The sequence below is a fragment of the Polyodon spathula genome, chromosome 2, assembly GCF_017654505.1.
Source record: "Polyodon spathula isolate WHYD16114869_AA chromosome 2, ASM1765450v1, whole genome shotgun sequence".
Taxonomy (NCBI): Eukaryota; Metazoa; Chordata; class Actinopteri; order Acipenseriformes; family Polyodontidae; genus Polyodon; species Polyodon spathula.
Window position 1 is genome coordinate 68,290,985 of NC_054535.1, and position 14,118 is coordinate 68,305,102.

Consider the following 14,118-nt stretch of genomic DNA (forward strand, 5'->3'; position numbering starts at 1 on the left):
GTACCTTAGGTCTTAGTTTTTTAGCACTGAAGAATGCAGTGCTTTGCCATTGTTGCCATCTTATTTGCTTTCTTATTCTCTACGTGTTTACAACTAGCATTATGATTTTTAATGGTATTGACTCATACATGATCATACGAATTACAGCAAAACTAAGAATACTATCGCACCATCATCATATAGATAATCTGATTTCTTTTAGCTCTGTCTTACTGAAACATTGCTGTTTTTCTTTGTTGGTGCAACCGCCATGTTGAGTTTCAGCAGAGACATGGAGTGAAGTCACATGATGAATAAACTCACAAAAACTGTAAAGTTCATGAGCAGCACTCGTGATAGAGGCAGAATTGCCAGAAGCCAGCTTCGCTCACTCTGTACCAGTAGATTCGCTGGTGCCCAAGCAAGATCTGTACTAATGTGATGGGCATTTTTACAGAGGGAAATCAGAGAATCAGCTGCAAGACAGACACAAATGTACTTATGTTAATGCTTTGTAAGAATGGTTTCAAAATAATAGTTTTACCTCAAGAGGCTGGAGTCTCGATTGAGGTTGATATTTATGATAATAACTTGCGAAAGTTAGTAAACTGAGTGAGGAGGTTGTTGCCAGTTACTGCGAAAAATGTGCAAATTTTAGCCTTAGATGGAACGCTGTTGGTAAGAAATTGTTTCTTTGGGAAAAATCTGAAAAAAAATAATCTTAGTGTACACACTTTATGGAATATGATGCGTAGCAGTTCTTGTTTCTGATTAATAATGTCCCTGCCATGTATGATGAAGCAGAATCTGTGCACGTCAAAGCCACATTTTCCCAAGTTAGCTGGTGCTTTGCGAACATTTGGACAATCGCTGTGCTGACGGAAATAGTATCTGCAGAAGGTATGAACATGACATAAGCATAAAACAATCCAGGTTTATACACCTTGAAACCATAAAAAGAAATTAAAATTGACAGAACTGGGTGGTGCGTCAAAAATCACACTGGACCATCTGGAAATCACACTTCCATCAATGCATTTCTTAAGTTTACAACTAAAAAACTACTACTACGACTACTAATAATAAGTAGTGTGCCAGAAGGTCCCAAACACTGTGAACCACCAGTGCACATGAGACGTCCAGAGTGCTTTTAATACATAACCCATGCAGTCTTGCCTTGGTCCGGCAACATATTTTCTTATTAATAACTAGGCTATGCCAATATCTATAATGAGCGTTCCTGTGTTAATACCCATTCCACTGAACCCCCCACCCCAAAAAACACAAAATACATAGCCTACATAAATAATACTTGATACACATATTCTTCAAAATCTGCAATATGCCTTCAGACCAAGCCAATGTAAATTAAAAATAGCATTCAGATTTTTTTCAACAGGGGATTCCTACAGAACAATTGCCTTCAGTTATCGTGTTGGCATTTCCACTGTCAGTACAATGGTGGAAGAAACCTGTGAGGTGCTGTGGAGGTGACTGGTGGAAATTAATATGAAGCTGCCAACGGAAGAGGAATGGCAAGCAATAGCCAGAAGGTTTGAGCTGAAATCGGATTTCCCGAATTGCATTAGTGCCATTGATGGCAAACATATTGTTATCCAAGCACAGACAAACTCGGGGTCCAAACAGCGATGATGGGATTTTCTCCCTATCAGCCCTAGGGAGAGTTCTTCAAGGCGGTTCTCTAAATATCCCTCAACCGAAACAGTTTGTAGGAGAAGAAAACCTTGGTACATTGCCCCACATCGTTGGAGATGAAGCGTTCCCTCTGAAGCAGTACCTGCTGAGGTCATATCCAGGAAGGAATCATTCGGAAGACAAGCGAATATTCAATTACCGCTTATCTAGAGCTAGGCGTATATCTGAAAATGCTCTCTGCATTTTAGTCCAGGTTTGAAGAGTTTTGCAGAGGCGCATTTAACTGAGACCTGACAAAGTGGAGAAGATTGTGAAAGCGACTTGTGTCCTTCCCAATTACCCGCAGGAAGAAAACACAGAAAGAAGCCTCGCCGTTGATGGGGGTGATCTCCAAATGATGATCAGGTGGTAGGTTTGCAGTGCATTTCCCACTTGGGAGGCAATCATCCCTCAGCAGAAGCATGCCGTGTCCGAGATGCCTACAAACATTACTTTTCCTCTCCGGCTGGAGAAGTGCCATAGTAAAACAAAGTCATTCATCCTCGTTTTAACCGCGCTGACCCATTATCTCAATGAGCTGCAACATCGTTTAAAGAATGAATCAATACAGTGACAGTTTTTTTTCCATCATTTTTAATTACTTTCTTTCTCAGAAATAAAATACTGTGTAAAACACAATACAGAAAATTACTTTGTAATATGCCTACATAGGCACATAGCCTAATAAATGTTTCCAGTTAACGGACATATTTTGTCTTTTTTATTTTATTTTGTATATCTAGGCTGGTAAAGAAATATCTCCCTACAAACAACTATTATTACTACAGAATGTATTCACGACTCCACACTGCTGCTCCCATATAAATTGTAATAAAAAAAGAACTTACAAATACATTATACATCTATGTTCGGTAGTTGTGATTTTAATTGTGAATGAATGTATGAATGTAAAACATTAACTTGAGTGCGGCATTGTGTGCTTTTTATTATTAAAGGTCTAATTGAGATTAGTGTAGCTGGGATAAAATACATTTTGTTGGAAATTGCTGCCCAGATGAAGAGTTTGCTGATGACACGGCTGCCTGTGGTGTTTGAGATGTACTGGGCTGTGTTTCAGAGGGGTGTACTTCATCCTCAAACCTTCAGATATCCTTCATACTCTTTCAGATATGCTTTCCCTGTTAATTCTTCTACTCTTGCTATCGTCTTCACCAGGTGTTGGAATGTTTGTAGTGGTACTGCAAATTACAAACTCGCAAATGAGGAAAAAATACCTGAATTTCTCCGTTAGGGTTTAATGCTGTATATATATATATTTTTTATATAAAACGGTTGCTTTTTATTTTATGAGGCACATTGTTATTTTTATTTTAAATATGATATACTAAAATCACAAACACGTCTCTACTCAGCCTACATGTATTGTATTGTACATGTGTTCATCTACAGAGATCCATTTCACATTGTATTGTAAATAAGCTTAACATGGACCATACACATACAAAGTGCAAGGTGTTTCCATGTATTTGTTACCTTCTGTTTTCTGTGCAGGAATTCAAGAACGCCATGCAAGTTTCATACTTCCACTTTTTAACATTGGCCAAGCCCTGCCCGCTTTTGGTCACCCTCTCTTTCTTTTTTCTCAAGTAGGTGTCAGGTAGGTTTTTTCCATTTCTTCTTTATCTCGTCAGATAAAACCATTAAAAAATAAGCAAATGCAAAGATAATGGCCTATTAATCTGCATTTGACACAGTATTTTGGATATTCAACATCCAATAACTATGCACTCCCTCCAAAACAACAACAGTTATTATTATTATCATAGGCATGATGATAATGGCAATATATTAGGCGATATGCATTTAATCATGTATGAAATTATACAAATCAGGCACGCCCAGATCATTAGAAATCGACTCCCATATTACATTTTTGGCTTCAGTTTTTTTTTTTTTTTTTTTTATATAATTGCTCTTGTCAAAAAAGTCAGGGAAATTAGATACTGCAAGTATGATCTTCTCCTCCATTTTGAGTGACTTGAAGCTGTTGTCAGTTGTGTAGTTGTCGCACGACGAATTCTCAAAAATAGGATTGGGTTCTATTTTTTTTTTCTTCGCTCGCATTGGAATTTGTGTCACGGCAACATCGTTTTTCGTGTCTCCTTTGATGTGAAGAGCGCTACTGAAAAGCAGAGGTTTTATTGATTTTCTCTCGTCGCTTTATCGTGTCGCTCTTCACATCACGTCTGGTGTGTGAGGGCCTTTAAGCAGTGTTTTAGCTGATGAACAGTACTGTCACACAAAGTCAACAATACACACCTCATTGCAATAACCAGTGGCTCTCCAGCAAAGCACAGCGCTCTGACAAACTCATTAACACAGTCATTCTCTTTTATTAAAGCATGTGTAAATGGATTGCTTGTCTCTCAGTTCACTTTCTTGTTTTAGTTTAATGTGTTGCTTATTTTCTATTATTCTGTCAGCGTGAATATGAACAATTGATATATGCATGTGGATTTCCTTGTGCACAAATGACTGGGCACTTTACAACCAATAACAATGTTTTAATTATTCACAGTACTTTACTACTCACACAGCAATTCAGCAACCAAAACTGTACAGCTCCAGTTCATGTTTATTATACCCAAGTTTGGAGACTGAAGGAAACTTAGCTGAAACCATAAAAAAGAAAATATTACACGCACTAGCAGCCACTGTACCTTTCAGTTATAATACTGGGATTTATAGTCACGATGTTTGTTTTGTACCCAACATCCGCTGCATACTCTTCAGAGATGGGAGGTAAGTTACATCTATAGAAGAAAAGAAGAAAATGGAGTTAACACTTGGATCCCAAGAGATTAGGGATGGTATGACAGGGCAGAAGACCTGTACTTGTAAATAGTGGATTGGATATTATTTGGCAGGGATGAGGTTAATATCACATAAGCTCAGGGGTAACTGCAGGGGCTAAATGGGCACCCCCTTACAAAAGTCCTGCGGTGAGCATGGGGGTTAAACGGGAGTCCCCTTACAAAAGCTAAAGGGTCACAAGAGGGGTTATTTGGGCACCCCTAATAGAAGGCCCAGAACCACCCCAGCAGAAGGAAGAGGTGAGGATCCCACCTCAACCAGAGCTCCGACCACCACCTCTGTACAGCAATCCGGCGCCTATGAGGCGCTCCCCTCGACCAGGGCTCACAGACACCTGACCTTGATGTCTGAACCTCTGGTCGCTGGGCCTGACTTCCAGGTCGCTGTACCAACAGGCACAGTCATTCACCTGGTCTCTTGCTCCGCTCCCCCTAGTGTCCCAGACATCGCTGCACAGTGGGAGGGGCTCTCACCTCTGCCTGTTGCCTCACCCGCCCGGTCGCCAACCTGCGCTCCCAACGACTAGTCCCATGATGGAGGCACCTAAGTCGACCCACCCTCCAACCCACCCATAGGAAGTCAAAATAAAAAATGACAATTTGGGACTCATGGGGAAATGGTTGGGTTTTAAAGGAGGGGGTAATTTTCAAGAGGGGAGGTGGCCGGTGGCAGCCATCTGTGCTACGCACAAGGAGGAGGTATGTGACGTGGCAGAAGCCCTGCACTTGTAAACAGTGGATTGGGTATTGTTATTTAAGTTTGGCAGGGATGGGGCTAATTCCATCCCTGCCAAATCCATGTGTGGAATGTGGCTGGGTATTGATTGAATAATTGATAATCAATCAAGTCCCAGACACATGGTATAGAGGAAGCCAGAAACCCTTTGTCTAGGGAGAGTTCAGTGAAGGATAATGCCTAACCGGAACAGCAGGAGTTTGGAGAAAACTACAACCTTTAGTGATGGCCACTGCCCAGGCTAAAGATACTTATTGTTTCTGAATGACGTTTTGTGTAACTCTTTTGTTTGGCCCCTGTGCCTGGTTTATTTGTTTCTGTTTGTTTATAATAAACGTGCGTAACCACACTTCCACTGCTGCTTCTTGACTCCGAGTCGCATTACTGATGATATCCTTTCACAGGTAGGTAGAAAAAAACCTGCCTCCTCTTTAAAGTGATGGTAGCTAAGAAAGATAAATCTTACCTGTTATTGCTATATAGGTCTCAAATGTGCAGTTCTGATTGAAACACATAATATAGTAAACATTTATTTTTATTTAAAAACATGATATCAGGTACTACACTAGGTTAAAAAAAAAACTTTGTTTGCCATGCTTTCAGATAGTGTTGCACTTCCTTGGTCATTTCACCTGGATGATGACTTGTTCAGACCCCTTCAACCACTTTTTTGTTCTCATTAACTAACCAGCTGCTTTCTCTGTTGACTGACATGCTTTCAGTCAGCAACATGCTTTGACCACATAGATGCTGCTTAGGTGAAATCACGCAGGAAGTGCAGTGTAAGAGTACAGCACAGAAACTGAGAACTTTCGTCGACCAAATGTTTTAAAATGAAAACTACAGCTCCCTCTTCTCCTCCTTCTCGACTTCTGCCAATCTTCATCCTGTCCACCACTAAAAAACCCTGCTGACTTTTCTCCACCTAAAACCCCCACCTCCCTCCCCAATCCTCCTCCTTTAAATCTGATGACTTTGCCTCCTTCTCCTCCAAAGCAGCGGAAATTCAGAAGCTATTGTCCAGGCCTGACCCCCACCACCACCCTCACTCTCAACTTTCATGTCACTATCTGACTCTGACCTTCACTCCTTACTCCTGGACTCCAGACTAACTACTTGCGCCCTGAATCCCCTTTCTATCCAATCCAGTGCCACTAATCTTCTTCCTTTTTTCTTCTCCCTTTTTTCATCTCTCTGTTCTCTGGCTCCTTTCCCTCAGCCTTCAAAACTGGTCACATGAACCTTCTTAAGAAACCTATTCACCCTTCTTCTGCCTAGAACTATCGCCCTGTCACGATCCATTTCCTCTCTAAAACTCTTGAGCAAGCTGTCCACCGCCAGCTGGCATCCTTCATCACCGAGCAATCTCTGCTTGATGCACGGAAACCGACCTCCTCTTGGAAACTGACTCTTTCCACTATGCTTGTGCTGCCTCTCTCTCCTCCATTCTAATTCTCTTTGAACTCTCCTCTGGCTTTGACACTGTTGATAATGCTATTCTCTCCTCTTTTTCTCTCTGACCTGGGTATCTCAGGCAATGTTCTTGCCTGGTTTTCCTCCTAAATCTCTAAAAATTCCTTTAAGGTTTCCTGGCGTGGTTCTCTCTCTTCTCCTCACCCCCTCTCTACAGGTGTACCACTGATCTGTCCTGGGACCCCTTCTGTTCTTACTCTGCATCCACTCGCTAGGCATCTGCTCTCTTGGCTTCTTCTACCACCTCTACACTGATGATGCCCAGATCGTCCTCGCCTTTCCATCCTTCGACTCCCACATCACCTTCTTCATCTCAAAATGCCTCTCAGATATCTTGGACGCATTCACACCACCTTGCTCTACCTCTAAATCTGACCTCTACTTTCCTTCTGCTTCCTCTCCCTCCTCAGACCTCTCGATGTCTCCCTCAACTCTATTACTCCCTCCATCTCCTTCTGCAAAAAATCTATGTGTTACTCTTGACCCCTCTCTCCTTCTCTCAACACATGTCTTCCCTGACATCCACTTGCCGCTTCTTTCTTTGCAACATCAACCAAATTTTATGTGAATAAATGCAAAGTCTTGCATATAGAGCGCAAAAAACATTAGAGGCAAGTGCAATATGAACAGTAACGAAATAGAGGAAGCTACGTACGAAAAGGACTTGGGGGTATTATTGGATGAAACTCTTAAGACAACTAGACAATGCAGAAATGCTATAAAAAGGCAAACAGAATGATAGGTTATATAGCCAAGACCGTTGAATTCAAGTCTAGAGAAGAAGTTACAGGATTAAAAGGCATGTCATATGAAGATAGACTGAAATAGCTGAATCTATATAGCCTAGAAAGAAGGAGAGTCAGAGGTGACTTAATAGAGGTATTTCAAATTAAATGGACACCCCCTCACAAAAGCCCAGGGGTAACTGCTGTGAAGTATTTTCCACAGGTCACATAGAATAGAACCAGGGAAGAAGGAGCTTTTTCACAGAAAGTGTGATGAACCATTGGAACAGGCTGCCAGAGACAGTTGTTGAAGCAGAGACTATCGGATCCTTCAAGAAAAGACTGGTTGCTGTGATGAACAATATTGTATAACCCTCTCTGTGCCACAATAAGACCTTTCACTAGCTGCCTGGATTAAGGGTGGTCTGTCTAGCCACGGATAACCGGTAGCTCCCCAGGCGATGCGGAGCAGCAGGCAACCCCAGGCGATGTGGAGCAGAAAGGCAACCCCAGGTGATGCATGGCAGGCATCCTTGGGCGGAGCGAGGCAGACATCCTTGGGCAGAGCGAGGCAGGCATCCTTGGGCAGAGCGAGGCTGGCATCCTTGGGTGGAGCAAGGCAGGCATCCTTGGGTGGTAGAGACGGAACCAGCAGGTACTCACCCTCTGGGTGGTCTGTCTAGCCACGGATAACCAGTAGCTCCCCAGGCGATGCGGAGTGACAGGCAACCCCAGGAGATGTGGAGCAGAAAGGCAACCCCTTCCTCTGGCACTGGAGATAGCGGGCTTCCCCATATTGCACTGGAGATGGCAGTGATGGCTCCTCTCCCTCTGGTGCTGGAAACAGTAGCTGGACCCCTCCCATATCCACATCCAGGTAATTGAGCACCATGGCTGCGATGTCTAGGAGGGATGTTGGGTGGTGTTGCTGTTCACAGGCTTCCCGGAGCTCCCCATCTCGGGCCCACAGGAGTTTGATCACAGCAGGGAGGGCCTCTTCGATATCCCTCTCAGGATCTGTCAGCCAGTCCCAAATCCCTTCAGAGGAAAGTGGACCAGTAAGCCTCGGAGGATGCAGCTCCTGCTCCTCTCCCTCAGATGATGGTGGTGGAAGTGAAACCAGCAGGCATTCTTCCTCTGCTGGTGGAGGTGGGAACTCCCTCTCGGGCTTTGGATGCACAGGGTCCCCCCTTCTGGGCGCTGGATGCACAGGCACCCCCCTTCTGGGCGCTGGATGTACAGGCTCCTCCCACTCAGGCATAGGGCATTCAGGCTCCTCTGTCTCTGGCAATGGAGAGGGTTGGTCGGGTGCTATCTGCCCAACCTCGCCAACGGCAAAGCACTCTTCCTCACCTTTCAGGCAGGTGAGACAGACGTCCAGCGTGGTAGAGCCAGCACTGATCTGCAACCAGTATTACGTTGCTGCTGATGCACTGGCTGCTGCTGATGTTGCTGTTCCTGCTGCTTCCTCCAGCTGCTTCTTCCCATTTTATTTATTCATTTATTTCCAAAAAAATATTTGTAATCCCTTTTTTTTCCCAAAAGGACACTTCAAAACTTCACACACACACAAAAAAACCCTGTACTTCCCTGGTCTGACTTGTGGAGGCTGGGTTTGTCCCTCTTCAGACACCATATGTGAGTAGGATGGCTTTGCAGGGGTGACTTCAGATCAGAAACAGATTTCAAAACAGTGAATGGCGGGGCAAAACTGAAGCGCATTGGCGCTCAGTGTTTTATTAAATAAACAATAAAACAAACAGTCTGAACAAAACAAGACACAAACAAAAGGCGCATTGGCCAAACAAATAAACAAATAATAAACAGCAACAAAACAAGTATTGTGCTTGTGTATAAACCATCACCCTAGCAATTGTTATTTTCCTCTTACACAGACTTACGTCTCTCCTCTTACACTCCACCTTGAGTGTAGACAGCTGCCGGCTTTTATATTCTGACCGAGGGGTTAACTAGCTATTAATTAAATTATCTTATTACCCCTCAGCCACAGTCTGCACGAGATTGAATAAGGATGCGTGACTGTCAGCTGGTTAAATAATCAGTAGCTGATCAGTCATGCATCCTCACAAGGTTTCCAAAAATAAAAACAATAACCTGACGGATGTCGTTTCGCTCGTCCGGCCAAACAATATATTATAATAATAATAATAATAATAATAATAATAATAATAATAATAATAATAATAATAATATCGGACGGCTTTCACCATTGCATTAATATATAAATCAAAACAATAATAAACAAAGGGGCGGGACACTCCGCCAGAGGAAGACAATGAAATCAGGGCCTTTAATGATACTTTAGGTTTACAGATGTCATCAGCTTTAAAAGCTAAACCTGTGAGTATGTATGTAAAAGACTTACCTAAAAACAAAATCAGCTGAATCAATCGCCTTCCCACACTTGCTGTTCTTTAAGATTCCCCCATTGCCAATCACTGCACATTTCTTGAACTGGGACCGGGAGTATGGCATATCCTTAAGAAAGATGGATAAAATATACATCACTCTAAGGACGTCCCTTTCACATAAACGCTCTAATCTTTCAGCCCTCACTCTTATTCACGTTTTGTTCCGTCAAAGTATATCATTGAGTTGTTGCATTAAATACTGTTGTGTGACAATTCTTCTCCAGCCAAATCAAGTCTACAGTCTACAGTCTAAGGGTTATTTTCATCCTTGGGCGAAACGAGACAGGCATCCTTGGGCGAAGCGAGACAGGGAGTCAGGACAAGCTGGGGTACGGGTGTTGGTCCTCTTCTCGGCCACTGTGGCCGGACGGTTCTTCCCCGTGCTTCCCTCAGCAGCCTATGCACAGGCTGCTGAGGACCGCCAGCATCTATTCCTGGTCCTTCTGGTGCAGGGAGAGACAGCTCCTGCTCCTCTCCCCCGATGGTGATGGAGGCAGAGGCAGCTCTAGCTCCTCTCCTTGTGTTGGTGGGGGAAGTGATACCAGCAGGAATTCATCCTCTGCTGGTGGGGGAAGTGACAAGAGCAGGCATTCATCCTCTGCTGGTTGAACAGACTTAGACTGTAGACTTGAACAACAATTATAACCCATGCAATATGCCACCACTTTTTCAAACATTGTATTATACTGGCACTCAAGATAGGTAATAAAGTAAGGAAGCCCCATAAGTCATACATTCAGGAAATAAGCAAAACATCACATTTTGTTATTATAACAACTAAGGTCTAAAATAAGTTTTTTTAAAAAAAAAGCTATACGATATATAATATATATATATATTATATATATATAATATATATACGTAGGGGTCACTGAGTCATCCGGTAAAAGGAAAGCTGTTTGGAATATAGTGAAGCCATGTAAGCAGGGTTTGATTCTTGCTCCTACCAAGCTGCATATTTTGCCTGGGCACCCACAGGGAGCACTGCACTGACCTTGGAGCTCTCCTACAAGGTTGTGGAAGAAATCAAATGGGGCTAGCTGTCCTGCTGCCCGCATTTCAGCAACCATCTGTGGTCAGGTGCCCAAATGAGTCCAGATGGAGACTTCAGTAGGTGGCTGTGGCAAAGTGCCCACCCCTGTGTATATTTTGTGTTATGTGTTGTGTTTAAATGGGTGTATAGTCATCGGTACACGGGATATAAACGGGTCTGTGTAACACGGGTGTTTAAAGTATATATTTGTATTTAGGCACAAGGATTGCACAGCACTTCACGTGCAAGTAAAAAGTAATAATATGTGAGCACGGAGAATTGCACTTTATTAATTCACATGCAGTTGCACCGCAACTCCAATTGAATGATTGATTACCAGTCGAGTCTCGGTACAGCTGCATAAAAGCAACATGTTTTCACATACTCGGGGTTGTGTGTCGGTGAGTGGAGAACAGGATTGGAGACGGAGGTAATAAGAATACTAATAATAATATTAGTAGTTGTAGTTAAATATCTGCTCACCGTGTTTTGTTTAGTCCGTTTTGTTTGTCTGTTTATTTTGGCGAATGTGCTGTGTCCTGTTTTTGTTTGTTACAACTGTTTATTTTCTGTCTGTCTGTTCATTAATTAAATGCTGAGCGAGACTAGTCGCTCAGCTCCACCAAACTCCACCTCTCTTGTTGTTTATTTCCTGGCTCTGGTCTGACACCACCCACTCCCGCCGTCTTTGTGACAGGTGGTGTCAGAAGAGGGATTACCAGTGCCCCCTAGATGCAGACCAGAGCAGGAACTACAATTTCTTGTTTAAAAAATAAAACAACAACAAAAACAAAAAAAAAAAATGTCAGAAGACGACGTCAGGCTGAGGGACTGGATCCGGGACAATGCAGGGCTAGAGGCACAATCCATGGCCATAGCCATCCGGGTCCTGTGGCTGATGGACTGGGAGCGATGGGAGGCATACGAGAGGGAACAGCCCCAAACTCCCAAACAGCAGCCCAGGTAGCAGGGTCTCCAGCGCCCAGGTGGGGGACCGTGGGGATCCAAAGCCCAAGAGGGAGCTGTTCCCATCTCCACCAGCAGAGGGTGAGTGCCTGCTGGTATCACTTCCCCTACCATCACCACCTGGAGGAGAGGAGCAGGTGCTTCCTCTTCCTCCATCACCTTCCCCTGCAAGTGAGAGAGAGACGCACGAGTCCCCTGCCAGTGAGGGAGAGCCGCACCAGTCCCCTGTAATAAGTGTAGACTAAACGCCGCTCCCACCTCCGCCGCCAGGACACTACATGCCGCTCCCATCTCCACCACCAGGAGACTACACACCTCCGCCAACTCCATCGGCAGGACCAGAGCAGCAGGAGCTGCCTCTACCTCCGCCACCTCCACCAGAAGAGGGTAAATGCCTTCTGGGTCCCTGTCCTCCAGCAGAGGGTGAATGCCTGCTGGGTCTCTGTTCACCAGCACAGGGTGAATGCCTGCTGGGTCCCTGTCCACCAGCAGAGGGTGAATGCCTGCTGGGTTCCCGTCCACCAGCAGAGGGTGAATGCCTGCTGGGTCCCTTTCCACCAGCAGAGGATGAATGCCTGCTCTTGTCACTTCCCCCACCAGCAGAGGATGAATGCCTGCTGGTATCACTTCCCCCACCAACACAAGGAGAGGAGCTGGAGCTGCCTCTGCCTCCATCACCATCGGGGGAGAGGAGCAGGAGCTGTCTCTCCCTGCACCAGAAGGACCAGGAATAGATGCTGGCGGTCCTCAGCAGCCTGTGCATAGGCTGCTGAGGGAAGCACGGGGAAGAACCGTCCGGCCACAGTGGCCGAGAAGAGGACCAACACCCGTACCCCAGCTTGTCCTGACTCCCTGTCTCGCTTCGCCCAAGGATGCCTGTCTCGTTTCGCCCAAGGATGCCTGCCTGGCATCGCCTGAGGTTGCCTGTCGCTCCGCATCGCCTGAGGTCACTGGAACTGTTTCGCCAGGGGTTGCAGTCAGCTCTGCTTGGCCACAGGGGTCAGTGTGGCCATAGCCTCACCAGAGGGAGCTCCCGGCTATGAAAAAGGGAGGAGAGGTCAGGAGACCACCCTTTCCCGCAACAACTTCGCTGCAGGAGTTCTGGGGGCTGGAGTCCCCCCAGAGGGAGCTGCCGGCTATAAAGGGGGGAAAGGTCAGGAGACCACCTTCCCCAGCAGCAGTTTCGCTGCCGGAGATCTTGGGGGAGGTCTGGAGACCACCAACTCCAGCAGCTTTAAAGCCCTGGCTGAAGGAGTCAGTCTGGGAGCTGTTAGCATGTCTGCTGACAGCCACACCATTGGCAGCATTTCCGCTGCCAGTGGTACAGTGGGAGGAGAGACTCGCCTCACTGTCAGCTCGTTTGCTAACAGCATAGCCAGTAGTAGCCTGGCTACTGGCAACATTGCCGCCCATCAGCCCCTTAAAGTCCCTGTTCTTGGCCCAGGACTTTGAGCCAGACTTTTGGGATTTTAAGGGGGGAGGTGACCATTGAGGCCACGTGTGCTTTGACAAGGTGGGATATATGTGGCAAAGTGCCCGCCCCTGTGTATATTTTGTGTTATGTGTTGTGTTTTAATGTTGGTGTATAGTCATCGGTACACGGGATATAAACGGGTCTGTGTAACACGAGTGTTTAAAATGTATAATTGTATTTAGGCACGAGGATTGCACAGCACTTCACATGCAAGTAAAAAGTAATAATATGTGAGCGAGGGGAATTGCACTTTATTAATTCACGTGCAGTTGTACCGCGACTCCAATTGAATGATTGATTAGCAATCGAGTCTCAGTACAGCTGCATAAAAGCAACATGTTTTCACATACTCGGGGTTGTGTGTTCGGTGAGTGGAAAACGGGATTGGAGACGGATGTAATAATAATAATAATAATAATATTAGTAGTCGTAGTTAAATATCTGCTCACTGTGTTTTGTTTAGTCCGTTTTGTTTGTCTGTTTATTTTGGCGAATGTGCTATGTCCTGTTTTTGTTTGTTACAACCGTTTATTTTCTGTCTGTCTGTTCATTCATTAAATGCTGAGCGAGACCATTCGCTCAGCTCCACTAAACTCCACCTCTCTTGTTGTTTATTTCCTGGCTGTGGTCTGACGCCACCCACTCCAGCAGTCTTTGTAACAGTGGCTTAGTATGATTTGCTTCTGCTGAAAGACACATTTTGTTAGGGACTGTTTGTTGAACCTCAATAACAGAGTACTTTGTTTTTCAGTCAGCGATCATTTACACCAG

General features: G+C 44.8%; 1 protein-coding gene across 2 annotated transcripts in view; it reads right to left on the reverse strand.

Annotated features, from left to right (window-relative positions):
- The window catches only part of LOC121299522 (alpha-2,8-sialyltransferase 8E-like), a 66,173-nt gene that overhangs the window by 15,520 nt on the left and 36,535 nt on the right, over window positions 1–14,118 (reverse strand). For both annotated transcript variants that reach the window (XM_041227306.1, XM_041227297.1), the window contains 2 exons: window positions 9,829–9,941; window positions 4,356–4,448 (listed from right to left, as the gene is read on the reverse strand). In XM_041227306.1, the coding sequence (XP_041083240.1) occupies window positions 4,356–4,448; window positions 9,829–9,941 (206 nt within the window). The remainder of the gene's footprint in view (window positions 1–4,355; window positions 4,449–9,828; window positions 9,942–14,118) is intronic.